The sequence below is a fragment of the Petaurus breviceps genome, unplaced genomic scaffold (assembly GCF_028583685.1).
Source record: "Petaurus breviceps papuanus isolate PSGF00001 unplaced genomic scaffold, PetGlider_PUasm1.0 90752, whole genome shotgun sequence".
Taxonomy (NCBI): Eukaryota; Metazoa; Chordata; class Mammalia; order Diprotodontia; family Petauridae; genus Petaurus; species Petaurus breviceps.
In genome coordinates, this window is record NW_027187336.1 from 4,813,606 (window position 1) to 4,831,665 (window position 18,060).

Below are 18,060 nucleotides of genomic sequence, written 5' to 3' on the forward strand. Positions count from 1 at the left end.
GCTGTTATATGGTTAATGAATAGAGAATTATAAAAGTGTAGGCTGTAGAATATATATTTCTCTATATATGTAAATATAAATATATTCATTCATTTAATATTCTTGACATTTACCTTTCCAAATATGCTTAGTCTTTTAGAGTCAATGTATGGCTGCTTCAGTAAAAACCTAGAATGGAAATGAAAATAATAATACATCTTGGCAAGTCAATAATCTCAAGTCTATCATTTAGAACTAAAGTCCTATACAAAAATTCTCACTGGGTTAATTAATAGGACTTAGTTTTTGTAGTAATAGAGAATATTCTAAATTGTTCTTAGAACATAACTGGCCTCTAATGGCTTTGCATAATTTGGCTCCAGCTTAAATTTGAAATTTTTCTTCCGCTCTTCTTTATATAAATCCTTGACTCTACCCAGGCTAGTGAATAAGTTGATTTTTTAAACTTTGCTTTATTAGACCGTATTTACACAGCACAGGATAGCACACAGCAATGACAGAGACCATATTGAATTTGAAATGTAAATATAATTTCCCTGGATAATTCAGGACTGAAAACATAAGTGTAACTTTGTATATAATAAGGTCCCTATGACAAAGTTAATATTTACAAAGAAAGTCTATTTTAAGGGATAATATTCATTTCCTCCCACTCCTCAATAGGCCTGTGGGATAATTTGCATAAAATGCTAGAAATTATACCTTGGTATAATTTAACTAATATATGCTATAATTTTTTTAACTAATCAAAGTATAGAAAAATTGGATTCATCTGCATTTGAACAACATGACAGCAGAATGGACGAGTTCATTAGTACTATGTATATTAATTCTGTTATCATAGAGAAACAGAAGAGCAATATGCAGATACTTACTTCACAGCTGTTATTTGATCCTTCACTTCGACAGAACCTAGGCTATGATGAACTTCCTGCAAAATCTTCAGCCCCTGAAATCCGCTACCTCTGCCATCAAATCGGGCGACAATGATATTGTCAGAGTCGACAAGTACTGAATCCCAATCAATGTGAAACTTATCTGTGACCAACTGGCTTCCTGGTGCTTCATCACTGCAAAAACCAAAAAGAAACAAACAAAAAAATCACACACAGAGAAGGTCTATTAACAATGGACTGGAAGCTATAGTTCATTCAGCAAGACAGTAGGTCCCATTAGTGGCCGGCTCAGTCAAACACACAATGTATTTAAATGATTGTTGATTTGGGCAAGAAACCCAGGGAAGCTAATGCCATTTTATTTTACAGGTAAGAATGAAAAGCTCCAGGATTTTTTCATGTAAACAAAAAGCAAATACTTGGTGAGGCTGGAACATCAAATTGTATATAGCTCATTTTGGCAGCAGAAAAAAAAAAAAGAGGTGGCCTTTTATATCTCTCTCTAAAAGCTGATCATCTACTTGACAGATACATCTTAATTTATTAGATTTCTTATGGAAAATAAGATTTAGACATAACTTAAAGATCCTATATAGATGAAGAAAGGACCTTTTGGAGAACAGAACTAATTATATTAAATTCAAAATAATTTTAAAAGGAATATACAACTCCAGAGAAAATTACATTCAAAAATAATTACTACATTAATGAATCATGGATTGGTTTTAGTTGAGGAAGAACATTAAGGAGGCTATAAGCAAATATTGAAAAACATTCTGTTTTCATCTTCAAAGAGAATGGCACCAAAAGGAAGCAGGCACATGTTACTGAATGACCTAAAATATTTGGAAACCAAAAGGTAAAGATATCAAGCAAATTTAAAAGAATGAGTAACCTTCTAAGGAGAAAAACAAAAGTCATTATATTGGGGTGACTAGGTGGCGCAGTGAATAGAACACCAGCCCTGCAGTCAGGAGGACCTGGGTTCAAATCCAGCCTCAGACACTTAACACACACACACAAACTAGTTTGTGTGACCTTGGGCAAGTCACTTAACCCCAATTGCCCTCCAAAAATCAAAAACAAAAAAAAAAAAAACAGAAAAACAAAAAAGTGAGTATATTACTGAGACTGAGTTTTGATATTTTCTGCCTCTATTATGTGGTTGAGTCACTTTACTTGTTTGTGTCTGTTTCCTAATCTGCAAAATAAGGACACTGAATTACATCAAGGTTTCTTAACTTGTGGTCTATGAATGCCAAAGTAGTTGGCGGGGAGTAGATTTCAAGATACATCTGAACTTGTGTAGACTTTCTAATGACAATTTCATGTGTCCTCCAATTAGGAATATAGACCACAAAACATCAATCTGAGGAGTCCATAGGATTCACCAAGGGTCTATGACACAAAGATATTAAGAACTTCTGACTTAGATATTATTTAAATGTGCTAAGGTGTGTTACAGTGCAGGAAAATTGTGTACTGATTCATCTCATAGATGAAAACACACTCCAAAATATAAATACTAAACAATAATCCTGAGTGAATGGGTACCTGTTCACTGCAACTATAGCACCCTTAAGAATCTGAAAAGTAGTTGAGGAGAGTTAATATTTAAATGATGTATTCAGTCCTTAAAATAATGCTGACACCTTTATCATCTGCATGAGCTCTCTATCACCTGGGCAAGGGAAGATTCTCAGAAACATAGTAATAGTCATGGAGAACAGGTCCAAAGTCAACCATGGAAGGAATGACATTCTTTTCCCATTTCTTTTTCTCCCTCTTTTGCCACATCAGTAAGTCACAATCTTAAAAATCCAAAATCATAATTCTCAATGCATCAAATCAGAGGCCACACATGTATATCTTATTTTAAAATCACTAGAACAAACATGGTCTTATTAAATTTGCAGTATGAGTGACTATAAGGCCCCAAGGTTTTTTACTTTTTTGTTTCTTTGTTTTCTGTTAAAAAAAACCTTTGATTTAGTTAGTTTTTTGAACCTGGCTGGGAATCATCAGTAAGATAAGAACATTTTGTATGGTAAGTGGAGGAAGAAGGGAAAAAGAGTGAAAGTTCCAAATTATATAGTACTTTGGGGAAATAATAGTTTTGAGGTGTGGTAGAGGAAGAGGGGGTTGGACCTTACCAGTTTTGAGGGGTACAGGTAGTCAGTGTCAAAGCAGGTTAGGCATCACTGGTATGAAATGTAGGGCATGTCCTTCATATTGAGGCTCATGGCCAAGACTCAGATATAGTATAGGGCACTTTGCCAAATTAATGCAAAAAAAAATAACCTTTTTTTGTGGGTGTTTTATAAAATGGTTTCTACAGGATATAGAGAGTTACTATCTCACATGTATGAGAGATGAAGGAGTAGAAATTGTTACTTCATTGAAGGATTTACGAAACCTCTAGACATGTGAATGTGGGTGTGTATGTGTGTGTGAAGGGAAGCACACGTTCCCTTCCATCTGGTCTTTTAGGGGTTAGCCACAATGCTGCTCTCATTTTGAGTACTGACATCAGCTGCCAGATAATCTTCCAAAGTACCTCATTAATTCTAAGGGTATTATTTTCTAATTGCCATGTGACCCACTGCGAGTTTGAGACTGCTCACAGCATTTCCAGGAGTTCACAGCTACATTATTTTTGGCTAGAATATAAATAAGTTACATACACTCTTCCCTGTGTTTGTCAGGCACACAAATTAGTTTATAGGATGGAAAATTAAGTACATTTTTCAAACTTGTGATTAGCAATGATGGTAGAATTTGCAAAGCAATGAACCCCAGACCCTGCTCCACATCAGAAGCACCAGATAGGAAAATAACCTGTCTTTGCTTCCCACCCCCCCAACCCCGCATGTCTGCCATCATCTCTAGTCCAGTCTTAGCAGTTTTTTAATGTTAAACCTAAAAGTGAGGTCAAGACTGTGTCAACTAATTCCAAACGCATGTTGCTATCACATATGTGATGCATTTTTTCCCTTTCATTCAGTGCATTGTAGTAGCTGTTTAGAAGGTAGTGATTTCTTAAAAAGGTCAATAGTTTTTTTTTTCTTCCTAAAAGAAAGGCTTTATATGCTGATAAACTACAAATATACTTTTAGACATGATAGTTCACGGGGTTGTTCCCATACAGGGACAGCATGAAAGATTAAATAGCTTTGCCAAGGAAACTAAACAAATTGTACATAGACAAAGAAATAAGAGTTTTCTAAGGCTGGCTTCATGAGGATGGTTTCCATATAAGGGGCCAGATTATGAATGAGCTGGTAAGAAAGAGAATAGGATCTCAGTAAGCAGAAAGATGGATATAGTAACTTTACAAAGTCAAAGAATCTTTAACTCTAGAGGCTCTATCTAACAATAATGATGAGAACAATTACTGATATGCTCATGGCTCTTTATAGTTAGTCAACAAGTATTTAAGCACTTACGACATATGACAGCCATTGGGCAAGACTCTGGGATACAAGAAAGCAAGAGTCACTACCTTCAAGGAGCTCACATATTGTTGGGGGAGACAAGAAGGAAATAACCAAGTACATAGATCATGTCAACAAAATTTTTAAAAAGCATTTTATGTGATTTATCTCATATATTCCTTACCATGAAATGAGATAGAGAACTATCTCATCCATGAGATAGAGATAGATGGTGTGTTGGAGTCAGGAAGACCTGAGTTCATATTTGGCCTTCAAAATTTACTAGATGTCTGGCCCTGGGCTATTCCCTTTATCTTTGTCTGACTCAGTCTACTCATCTATAAAATGGAGATGCTAAAAGTTTCTAATTCCCAGTGATATCAAGAGTATAAAATGAAATGATATTTGCAAAGTACTTCGTGAACCCTAGTGTGTTATATGAAAGAAGTTATTATTAATGGATTATTGTTCTTGTTCAGTTTTTTTTAATCATATCTAACTTCTCATGCCCCATTTGGGCTTTTCTTGGCAAAAATACTGAAATGTTTTGTCATTTTCTTCTCCACATCATTTTACAGATGAAGAAACTGAGGATAACATTCACAAGGTTTACATATGACTCACACCAACTCCATTCCATTTTTTTTCCCCATTTTGGTCAGTCGTGTATATTGCCATCCTGAGAGTGGTCTTGCATAACTCTCCATTAGGACTCTTCTCAAGTTCAGTCTCAAAATTATTCCTAATCTTCTCACCCAATTGTAGAGGTTTTTATCTTATCACAGTGTAAACTCATGCAATGGGTATTTCCTTTGGATGAATTGGATACATCCTATTGAAAATATTTCCTTATGCATTTAAAATCTCACTTCCCTCTCACATTCTAAAAAAAATGTGTTTTCACCTCACTTTATCCATTTGGGGGTTTGCCCTTTGCCTCAATTTTAAAGCTTTTGGTTTGTCTGTAGTGACTCAGTGTGAACTAGAGGCATTAGAAAAGCCCATCTGTTTCATCAGAGAGGTGTGACCTAGAGAATAACAGTGTCAAAAGTCTTAGAAGACCACGTACACTTTCCGCTAGCTGGAGGAAGAGGTGTCTTGTTATTACGTACCATAAAGCTAGGAAGAAAAATCCTGTCTTTCCTCCAGTTGAGAAAAGATGCTTCATGCCTGGCTTTTAGACATGAGGGTTATGATGTTAATAATAATAGCCAATATTTATATATTGAATATTGAAAACATACAAAGTTTTCAAAGTAATATATATGCATGCACATATATGTATATACAAACATGCATGCACACGTGCACACATATATTTACATATACACATGCCTATATACATTTGTTCTGTATGTATGTATAAATGCATGTTTATATTTGATTATACACATGCTCATGTGTATACCTTCATACACATACACAAATATTGATGTATTTTCAGTCATATACAGCTCTTCATGATAAGAAGAGATTTTATGACAAAGATACTGGAGTGGTTTACCACTTTTTTTCTCTAGCTTATTTTATAGATAAGGAAGGAAGGCAAATGGGGTTAAATGACTTGCCCAGGGTCACACAGTTGGTAAGTGTTGAAGTAAAGATTTGAACTCAGAAAGATGAGTATTCAGGTCTGACACAATTCACTGTGCCACTTAACTTCTTTATATTGGTATATACACACATCACAAAATACCTACAACAACCCTTTGTGGAGAGTGCTATTATTATCCTCATTTTAGAGAAAAGGAAATAGGATTGAGAGAAGTTAAATAATTTGCAAAGGTTCACACAACTTGTGAATGTCCAGGGATAGGTTTGATACCAGGTCTTCCTATCTAAAACTTTAGTGTATTATACACTATTACCCTTATATATTATATGACATATAATATTATTATAATTATTTAAATTTTATATATTAATTATATATAATATGCTATATATAATGATTACATATTATTATATAATATGTTATGCACAATATGTATTATATGCTGTAATTATTATATTATTATACAGTATTATACCATTATACACATTGCTCTGGGATCAGAAGCTGAAGGAGTCCAGTGAAATGTCTTTCTATTATTTATAGTACAGGAGATCTGGTAACAATGGATGAATGACAGAGGAGATCATTCTTCCATTATTTCCTGGCACTATAACTGTCTTGCTCTGAGAACATAACTTCCAACATGAGGGCACAGCTTAAGAGAGGATCTAGGAGCAGGTCAGGGAGTGTCAAGAGACAAATGATAAGATGATCTTGTCAGTGCGTTCCATTTTTACAAGGCTATTTCAGAAGGCCTATCTTTCTGCTCATGCCCTTTTTAGAAGCAAGCTGTGATGGTATAGTTCTGTTTCTTCCTATGTCTACAAAGATATGTGCAAAACCTTTTCTGAATGCAGACTCACAGAAGGGAGTATAAAAGAGGGCAGAAAGCAAACAACCTTTGTCCTCTGATCAGAGTTCACATTTAGTGCATCCTGTTTATTTGTTAATGGCTCTCTTGATAACATTGATTTCCCTCTTGACCTCTTACCTGTCTAGACCTTTAGTATCTGATGCTTTAAAGTCTCTCTGCTACTCTGATTTATCTTGCCTGCTAGACTCATTTTCTAGACTATTTCCTGTCTAGTTAGACTCCTGATCATTTTGAGTTATAACTCTACTCCGGAGGAAAGGAGTGGTTTTAGGAAATATCTTCACCTGGTATTATTTTCAAGTTTTAATGACACAAATGCCAGTCCAATATCCCATCAGTCCTCATATTTGTAGCATGTGCTATGAAAATTGACTGACAGATGGTCATTACTTTCTTTGAAATTATTACTATGTCTATTTCACTCATCTCTTCTTCTAAGCTTATTGAGGGCAGAACCTTTACTCTCTCTTTTATTTCTTTTCTGTGTTCCAATTCCAAGAGTACCTATTCAACACACAGATGCTAAATCAATGCTGCCTACTGTTTGACTTTTTACTGTTTTCATTTCTCATCTGTATGAGGCTGAATTCAGTTAATTCGGTAATCTACTAGGAATACTGGCTACGAATTCAGACAAGCAACATAAACAAGTACCAGACCAAGTGGACCTAAATCCGCTACCTTTCTCTGGATCTCTAACTCCACAATGCCAAATTCCCAAAGACAATATCTCACAAGGATCTTTTTAATAAGGTTCAAATTGTTCCTTTACCAAGCTGATCCCAAGTGCAGGCTGCTTCACAATCACATGTAATAGTTCTCTTTCAAAGCATGTTGACATTTTAGATTATTTTAAATGCCTGTACTCTCCCCACATGTTCCTTCTCTTTTTCCCATTTTGACAGGGCATTGTGTAAATGACTGATTTAACATGGCTTATAACACATACATTTTAGCTAAAGTAAATCAATTCTTTCTTTCTTTTTCCACAGTAAATTATTCTCTTGCACTAGAAAGACAGGAGAAATACATTTCAAATGTCTTTGACCTAGACCCTAACATAAGCACCAATACCATCATTACTATAACACAGCATTGAGAATTTATATTTATGATTACATAAAACTAAAGTTCACAAAATATTTTCCTCATAGCAATCCTGTGAAATAACAGTAGTATTATTATGGCCATTTTAGAGATGGAAGGGAAAAAAAAACAACAACACTGAATTTCAGAGGTGTTGAGTGATTTGCCAAGGAACATAATTTACTGTCAGAGAAGTAGGGTTACTCTAAATTCAGCATTTCTTGCTCCCCACGTGCAAGGACCCACAACCATTTAAATACACATATATTATATACATCATGTCAGTACTAAATAGCACAAACTTATATAGAGTTTAAAAATTTACATAACGTTCTCATATTTTAAAACAAAAGAGATGTTTGAAATAGGTCATGGAAGCACTGTTATAATATTAGCATTCTCATTTTACGAATGAGCAAATTTAAGGCCGAGTTGGGGAGGTTGAGGTAATTGTCCAGTATGCCAGAATAAAGAATAAAATGCAGGTTTTCTGACTCCAAAGAAAAACTACCTTACCACCAGGTGGCTTACTTTCCATGTAGTAGGTAATAATAATTGCACTTGAATTTCCACCTAGATAAGACGTCCTTGCCTCTAGTCCTGCATTCTGTCTCTGGGTTCAGCTGTGAACATTTTTACCAACCCATAGCTAGCTCCAGTTTGGATTTTAGTACTGAGATCTGTGGACTAGCCACAGTGGAGATAGAAAGAAGATGTGGATATCACCGTCCTCAGTCAATGTCACCATGCCTGCCTCATGCCTATATCACAGGTTCCTGAATTCCCACTCAGGGAATCCTGGCACTCAACCTTGGCCTGCTCTGTATTTATAGTTTACCTGAAAAGAGACATTGGCAACCTTCCAAGGGAACCAAAATCTACTCTGGGGTTAGTCTTCAACAACTAATAACTGAAGAAACAGTAAAAACCAGAAAGATGGAAATTTCCTTGGTCCACAGAATCAGATCATTTCAATTCACATAAAAATAAGGAACAAATTTGTGATTTTATTGATATAGGGAGATTCCAGGTGAAGAAAGTCTTCTCCAAGGAAGATCTATTCTCTGCAATCTGCAGTCTTACAGTATTTCACAGACCTCAGAGATCGAGTGAGTTGCCTAGGATAACAATTATGTATCAGAGATAGTACTCGATTCAAAGTCTTCTTAGCTTCAAGACCAGTTTTCTATCCACACTTCTCATTCATTCATATAGTGATAAAAATAAAGTAATAAATAAAATCATGATAGCATACAAGCCAGAAAACAATGAACAAAATGGCTATTAATGAGCCATTTATAAAGCTCAATAAGGTTCTCTTGATATTATCCACACAAAATTAAACTTGGGATAAACATCTTAGACATCACAAGATAATGTAGGACAAGAGCCAGCAGCAAAATGCCTGAGGGATGGTCAACATCCAGAAATTGTGCAAAAAAAGTGGTGGAATTATAATGTGTGATACATTGTTTCATTATTTGCAAATAACCTATGCTGTTTAAGTGCCATTCCATTAGTCTTTATCTGATTTCTTATTGGGGTTAATTTCTGCTCTTCATGAATCATTCCTTTACTTTTCCTGTTTATTTTGGTGCTGAGAGTAACCTCTGAATCACAAGTGTGTAACTGACTTTATAGATTCCTAAAATTTTAAAGGTAGAAGTTCCTTAGGGATTATTTGATTTTATGTCTTCATTTTATACTTAAAGAATCTAAGTCCTTTACAAGTGATGGGACTTGCTCAAGATCAGAGATAGTAGAAGATCATATACAACAAAACAAAGAAGTAGAAGACAGCATCATAGAACAAGTGGAAAGAATGGTGAATTTGAAGTCAGGAAATGTGTTTTCAAATCCTAGTAGGCAAGCCAATCAGTTATCAAATAACAAATTATTTAATTAATGATAAGCAAAATATATTTTGGTATCAAAAAGATGGGTTGGTTTTGTTGTGGCTGTTTCCAGGGAAATTTGAAGTCACTAAAGAACCTTTGCCTTAGGGGATTCAGCCTGTTATCCTACCAAACTTATTTTCCTTCTGAACCATCTGTCCCAGATACACATCACTGATCAATGAATTTTTGATAGGTCTTCTTTTCAAATGCACACTATAATCTGGGCAAGACATTCTCTTCATCTACTTGCTTTTAATGGATGGATAGTCAAACCAACTATTTTGAATGGTAGCAGATCTTTTTTGTGAGGGTTTGCAGTATGTCTGGGTTGATGTAACCAGAATAAAATTATTCACAAATAGGATCTTCTGGAGGACCTTCCCTTTCACTAGGAATGTCTCTTCAACTTGAAATTTGTACTGTATCTCCTCCATCATAGTAGCAAATACTTTTGGAAAGCATATAGGTCCTTATTTTATGCCTTACTGATTTTGATGATCTGATAAAAATATCACCAACCAGTTATTTATTTCATTATATCTTTTAGAGAATGCTGAATAAGTCTAATGGTGTTGCCCTAATTTCAGCAAGACAGCACGCAATGGTTTCCAAAGAATTAAAAATGAGTGTCCCTTAGATTGGGGTGGGTAGGTGGCACAGAGGATGCAGGGCCATGTCTGGAATCACAAAATCCTGAATTCAAATCTGGCCTTAGGACACTCACTAACTCTGTTAATCTGGGCAAGTCATTTAACCATGTTTGTCTCAGTTTCCTCATAAGTAAAATGATATGGAGAAGGAAATGGCAAACTACTCCTGTATCTTTATCAAGAAAACCACAAATGAGGTCAATAAGGGTCAGACACAACTAAACCAACAATACTTACCCCTTAGACCAAGGGTGGGGAACTTGCAACATTGAGGTCAATTATGGCCCTCTAGGTCCTTAAGTATTGCCTTTTGACTGAATCCAAATTTCACAGAAAAAATTCCCTTAATAAAAGGAAGAAGTTATGCTACTAGACCTTTGAAGCCCCTTCCACTTCTACAACTATGATCCCAAGAACTATGGATTTTAATATGAAAGTGGCAAAAAAAAGACCTTTTTGGAAACACCAGGGATTGGTCAGAGGTCGATCAATAGTAAAAATAGGATAATGGAAGAAATTAAATAGAAATTGAGGCGTGGTAGCATTGTACACCAAGAAGAAATTCATCTTCATAGAAATCAACAAATGTAAAGGAGATAAGGATGAAGGTACTAAAAGCTTATAGACATGAACATCTATTATAATTTTAGGGTCTGAACTGGGGTGGTGGCAGAAGGGAGAAGGAAAAATGTTTACATATGGCAATGGTGAAAGTAACAGTCCTTGAATAGATGGACATTTATCTAACATTTCTGTATCTTGAAAATGTGATCTAAAAAAAAAATGAAACAAAAAAGCAGCAAAATTAAGTCAGATTTTACATTTCAAGGCTATTTAACTAATAGAGATAGGATTACAAGTTGTCTAGAATCCCTTAGAAGTTCTCTCATGATAGAGATGGATTCATCATGTGTGAATTACGCCTATGTCTATGTCCTGCATTCATTTTGTACTTTAAAACAGAAGTCTGAAACAAGTGGTTTATTATCTGGCAATTGGCTGGAGGAGGCCCAGAGCAGATTAAGATACAATTGAGAAATGATTAACAAAATAAATAAAAGATTACTACAACATGCATAATGTTAATTTGTGGCTTTGTAAGTCAATGCACATCCTACATGTATCTGTTTCTATTTGAGTTTGAAATCACTGTTCTTATAAAAAAAATATTGATAAGAAATGTTGACTATTCATCTTAAGCAGCATAGAAGATGGAAACTATTATTGAAGGTATCAGAACTGTGTTGTTCTTAGGCCAGTTGGATATTGACTGATTATTATGTTTATAGTATCAAGAGATACACTAACCTTGCCATCTTCTAAGTCTCTGTGACTTATAACTCTAAATGTGACTTATAACTGTGACTTAAACTCTAAATAATCTGTCTGGCCTTCTTTCATTTTTGCCCACTTGTAGACTTGTGTACTCTACATTTCTCTGCCATCATGATTCATTTTAGTGTAGGATCTGAAAGAAATGGAAAGGTGTAATGATGGTGAGAAAAGGCACAGTGGTGTAAGCTTGTTTTGGAAGAAAGGAAAATCTCTATGCCTGACGCATAATAGCTATGTGTTCATAGGTAATCCACTTATCCTCAATTCTCTTGCCCACTCTGTGAGTCCAATAAGTTACAGCTTAGCTATGTTGGTGAAGCATTTCAATACAAAACTAATTAAATCAGAGATCCAGATTATCTACCTTCTAAAAACAAAACAAAACTGCAAAGATATTAAACTGTTCGTGTGTTCCTGGTATACCAGGGAAGAAGATAATCAAATTTATTTCTTTGTTTTAGATTAGTGTTTTCTTCTTCAATTAAAAAAACAAGTAATATACATGTTTCCCCCCTTCTTTACACATATTTGAGAGACAAGAAAGTAATCATTAAATTCAGAAAAAAAAGAAAGATACTTAATTTGTGTGTATATCTCATTGAGAAAATACTCTATATGCAAAACCCCGAACTTAGAAAATAAGTACACTGGGGCTGTTCTTTTGTTTAGCAAAAATATTCAATGTGGTTTTTAAACAATAAGTTCTTCATGCATTTAAAATAGGTTGTAATTTATGAAAATTCATCTGCATAGTCTTTTTCTGAATGACAACTATTGTTTAAGTGAGCTGTAACTTTCCATGCTTACTCATTTAAAATGGAATGATAAATGAAACTAATGCTTTATATCCAGCAACTGGTATAGAGCAAAGGAGAGTCTGAGGTCCTTTGTAGGGAAGGGTATGCCCAATCAATGGATTGAATATTCTTTTCCTTATGTCTTTTTTCTCTTAGTCTATTTATAATTTTACAATTTCAAATAACATTAAGAAATTTATGCTGACATTTAAGATGCATTATCTGCAATTTTTTTTTAGGAATAAGGTTAATTAGGTACAAAGAAATATAGGGAATGATCATCATATCCACTTTGTATGGCACTGTATTCTCCCTTTTTTATTCATTATAATTTTTATTTGTTACTTTTAAAATAGTAAATTAACAATGAGAAAACTGAGATTCTGAAATCTACTTTAAAAAATCTCATTATATGGTGAAGCCAGAATCAGTGACTTAATGACATCTATACATATGGTCTATAGGTGGAAATGTGAGCATTTTCACTGAAAGAAACTGAATGGAAAACATCTTTGTATCTTTGTTGAAACAAAGAAACAATTGACCCTTGTGAAAAGTATTTTTATGGTCTGTGTGTAGTAACTTTTCACAAGAAGCAGGACAAATATCAGTAACTGAGTTCTAAGACTGTGGAAAATCAGGAAAGTTAGTAGGCAAACCAACAGAAATATAAAGTATTAATTAGCACTCTTTTTTTTTACTCCTCTAAAACTTGAAATATAGTCATGTCCATTTCGAACTATTTGAGACTTACTCATAATTTCTCTAATCAGCTCATCACATTAAAATATTATTAAAGTGTATCTGTCAGATTTTATTACATGCTAGTGCATACTGAATTGTAAATATTATATGACATATTACTTTGCCAAACTTATTTTTAAAGAGGTACTACTAATCCTGTTCTGTCTTCTTGGAGCAATCATGTGCAAATCTAAATCTACTTTATAATTGGTTGACAGGAAGAAAATTTTCATCCTGTTTGTAACCTGGAGACCTAATTTTAAAAACTTAGCTTTACAGTTATGAGTTTTGTAACCATGTAAAATGACAACTCCAAATGGAGTTTCTTTACTATGGAGACAATATTTCTTATATTTCATCTATCACAGGGTTCTTGTGAGAGAATTGTTTTGTAAAGCTTAAAATACCTAATATTTACCAGTATTTTTAATAGCAAAAAGACATTAGTCGACTATGTGCAAAGTACTATGCTAATTATTGAAGGTCCAATGAAAAAAATTAAATACTATTCTTCCCTTATGGTAGTTATAATTTATGGGAAAGATATATAGACAGTTCTCACTTTATATAAACTGGAAATCTGTAAATTTAACTTTGTACAAAGAATTCTGAAAGAAATAAGCATTCTAAAAAAACACAAAAGACACAAAAAAACCCTTTTAACTTTACAATTATAGTACTGTGCTCTCTTTGTTTCTGTCCCTTTCCCAGACCTGCAGCCTTCTACTCCCTCTATCCCCACCTCCCACTTCTACAAGAACAAAACAAACTCAGAAGAACAGGCAAGGTAGGGACTGCCTGATGGGTGCTTGACTTGAGACATTTGCCCCTTTGCCCTTCCACCCCCATATCAGTCTTCTGTCTGCTCAGGTACCACAGTGCTGTCCCTAGCCCCATGTGTTACCCATCATCTCCTGTCTGTATCTAGGTCCCATGCATCTTTCCCCACCCTCACCCCTAACCACCATTTTCTTCTTGGTTCTGACCTGGCTTCCATGGAGGCTGGCCCTGCCCATCATGTACCCTTCCTTGCTCTCCCTTTTCTTTCCCCACACCCACATCTCTCTCCCTCTCTTTTCCGTCTCAGTTGGGCAAATTCACATTATATAACAATACTTTATATAGAGGCCTACAGAAAGTTCACTTACCTAAAGCCAAGAACTATCTGTAAACTGGTAAATATAAATGTGTGAAAATGGGTGGCTAGGTGGCACAATTTATAAATCATTGGTTCTGGAGTCAGGAAGCCAAGTTCAAATTTGGCCTTAGATATTTACTAGCTGTGTGACCCTGATCAAGTCACTTAACCCTGTTTGCCTAAGTTTCCTCACCTGTAAAATGTACTGGAGAAGGAAATGGCAAACCACTCCAGTATCTTTGCCAAGAAAACTGTAACTATATATATATATATATATATATATATATATCAAGTCTTCTTATCATCATCAAAGACATTGTCAGTATAAAAAAAGGGTCAAATGGTGAATTTTCCAGTTTCTATTTTGCCAGTGTACATAAATAATCCAGGTAATGCAAATATGTTAGGCAATGAAGCAGCAGCATGTTATCTGGGGCAATGGAAACTTGTTCTAGAAATAAGAGAAACTGCCTGCTGCAAAGCCCAAAACACATTGTTTTTATAAGAGGCATTGTGGTCTGAGGAATAGAGAATAGACCTTGGAAGGCAAAAGACATGGATTCAAGTTTCACTTCTAAGACACACCAGATATATGACCCAGAAAAAAATTATTTAACCCTTTAGTACTCTAGGCCAGCACTACTTGAACCCTGAATCATGACCCTATATGGAGTCATGACCCACAGTATCAGAAGTTCTGAGTAGAAAAAAATTAAGAACACCTGCTCTAGGCAATTATCTAAAATTATCTAAAATTTTAAATTATAGAGAGTTAGCTGAACTGTATGGGTAGAGGAAGTTTCCTCATGTGAGAGATTCCTGTGTCAAGAAAATAACAGGTTCAATCCCTCTCTCATTTATTTATAGAAAAACAAGTTAGAAACAACTAAACTGCATATCCAAAGCCTTTGAGAAGATTTAGCTTTCCCTTTATTGTTCCTCAAAACAAAAAAAGTCCTCAAAATGGACTTTTTGTGGTCCCTATGATTCCTACCTTGACCAAAATCATTCTTGACAAGAAACTCACCTTTTCATTACTAACCCAAAATGGTTCTGCCCAAAAAGGGCCTGTTAAGATTCACATCATTTTGCACATAACCCCTGTCCTCTTTGGTGAGAGGAACAGGAGGATTGGAAAAGAAAAAAAAAGTCACATTAAATCTACTGCTAGAGATGGAGAATAAAACAATGGCACTTATTATAAATCAATCAATTAGTTATGGCCTGCTGTTTGATACAAATATTACCCAGAGTCACAGACATACAATTCACTTCCATCAGGAAGATCAAGTCACAGAATTGATACCCTTAGAAGATGATGAAATTGTTAATGAACAATGGATACATTTAGTTTAGTTTAATTTGGAAACTATCACAAATTTTAGAGCCAAAAGTCACATTGACAATGAAGTAGAATAACATTTTCATTTTATAGATGAGGAAACTGAGGCTCCTACTACATGAATCAACATAATGAAACTGAATTCATTGCACTTTCCTCTAAACCAATCGCTCTACCAAAGATCATCATTTCTATTGATAAGAACATGATTCTTAAATCACTGAGGTTGAAACTTCAGAGTAATATTTGATTCTTCTCCCTCACTCCCTTTCACATCTACACACTGACAATGCATATTTCCTTAACATTTATCACATCAGAACCTGATTCTCTTCTCAAACTTCTATTTTCCCACTTAAAACCTTCATCATCTCTCACCTTGCCAAAGGAACTCTCTTCTCCAAAACCTTCTTCACATAGTGACCTCCCATAAATGTCCTCCTAAGTATCATTTAGAGGCAGTCTTTACTTCTTGAAGGTTTCCTGGAAGGTACTACTAAACTGGAAACATTTCAACTATGGGCCCCAAAATGGACTCCATATTGTCTGATAATCAGCATCAAGTAAGTTCAGGGAGGTTTATTACCTGGTAAGTCATAGGATGAGGAATTTTGTAGCTTTAGAAGTTTTCAAAGACCATCTGCTATCTTATAAAGAGGTTGAGGTCTGTGATAGTAATGGCAATTAAAGATTCCCCTGTATTGGCTTGGTTTTCAAATTGATTGTGTTAAAACCCAGAGCTTGTTAATCCCACCTGTGGGATGGACTTTTTGATGTGAAAAGAAAGTCCTGAACTGGGAGGAGCTGGTGACGTAGATTTGGAGAGACAAGAGGGAGGCAGAAGATCTTTTTGGAAGCAGCACCTCGTGGAGAGAGAGAGAGACTAAGAGAATTGCTGGTGGCCGCTTTGAATTGCCCTGGACTTTTGAGACCTGCCCCCTGAGCTGCCAAGGACTGAAGAGACATGGCTGTTTTGCTGGTACTTTCTCTGTCTGTTTTGATGTTGTTTTGCCAGATTTGTCCACTGGTGAAAGACAGTCCTTTTGTTGAAGAAGTCCTGGAACCTGGCTGTTCGCTAAGAAGCCCTGAGACTGTCCTGCAGACAGAGAGTGAATACTGTCCACTGATGAGGGACAGTGCTGTTGTTGCAGGGGTCTGGAGACTGTCCTGCAGACAGAGTGAATACTGTCCACTGGTGAAGGACAGTGCTGTTGTTGCAGGGGTCTGGGAGCCTTTCTGTTGGTTCAGAAGCCCTGAAGAAGGATTTTCTTGTTGTATGTTTACAGAAATCCTGGGAGAGGGCTTTGCTAATGTGTTCAGGGGTTCTAGGACTGTTCTACAGACAGAGGATAAATTCATGAAGGGACTGGCAATGTATCTTATGGCCTTGCTAAGCCTTGTCTCCCCAGGAACTAAGATTGCTGAGAACTTGCCTCCTGTCAAGATGAAGAAAAGACCTCCATTTGGGTATTAAGTGCTGTGTTTAAACTTGATGTAACTCTGGGGTAGATTCAATTGTGATCCAGGGGTGGGGAACTTTTGACCTTATTGTGCTCTGTGATTGACAAATGAAGGTACTTTACCTATGTTTGGAAACTAATCTCCATTTGAGAAGAGGGGTTTTGTGGTGGACCAAATGAAGGTATAGCCTAGGGGTGGAGAAGTATTTAGAACAGAGACTTTGTAATTGATTGAATGATTGGAAGGTCCTGGGGTGGGGTAGTATTTGGAGATTATTTAATCACACTTAGTAAATGTTGTATTTTGAATGATGTCATGTTTTGATCTTCTCTGTTCTTGGTTGGTCACTGAATAAAATGGAAAGCACCTATGCTGGTATTCTGAACCTTGGCAAGTTGCCTTTCCTTGGCATTACATTACAAGGTCTCTGTCAGGATCATTGCTTTGGAAAGCAATACTATTCCAATTATTTAAAGTAATGAAGAAATGCAGGGCTCAAACAAACTATGCCACCCCTTGCTCAAAAAATCAAATAAACAAAACAAAACCTCTATGGCTGCATATATTCTAGGATGAAATATAAATTCTTCAGCCTGCCCTGTAAAGTTCTCTATAACCTACCTCCAACCAAACTGTCTAGGCTTATTTTACAATACGTTAACTTCATGCCCTCTATGTTCCACTCAAAATCCACTCACTATTCAGCCCACTGTGCCACCTTGAACCTCTGTACTCTACTTCCTTTACCTATCAGGATTCTTTTTCTTCAAGGCTCAGTTAAACTCACAATTGACAATGTGACTCTATTCACAACCAACAGCAAAAATGGGGCAGCATTACTTAATGTTCA

At 35.5% G+C, this 18,060-nt stretch overlaps 1 protein-coding gene across 1 annotated transcript in view; it reads right to left on the reverse strand.

The window, feature by feature from the left end:
* The window catches only part of DPP10 (dipeptidyl peptidase like 10), a 1,061,638-nt gene that overhangs the window by 24,221 nt on the left and 1,019,357 nt on the right, over positions 1 to 18,060 (reverse strand). The window contains exons 20-21 of the mRNA XM_069067778.1: positions 876 to 1,070; positions 114 to 168 (exon numbers count right to left, since the gene is read on the reverse strand). Of these exons, the coding sequence (XP_068923879.1) occupies positions 114 to 168; positions 876 to 1,070 (250 nt within the window). The remainder of the gene's footprint in view (positions 1 to 113; positions 169 to 875; positions 1,071 to 18,060) is intronic.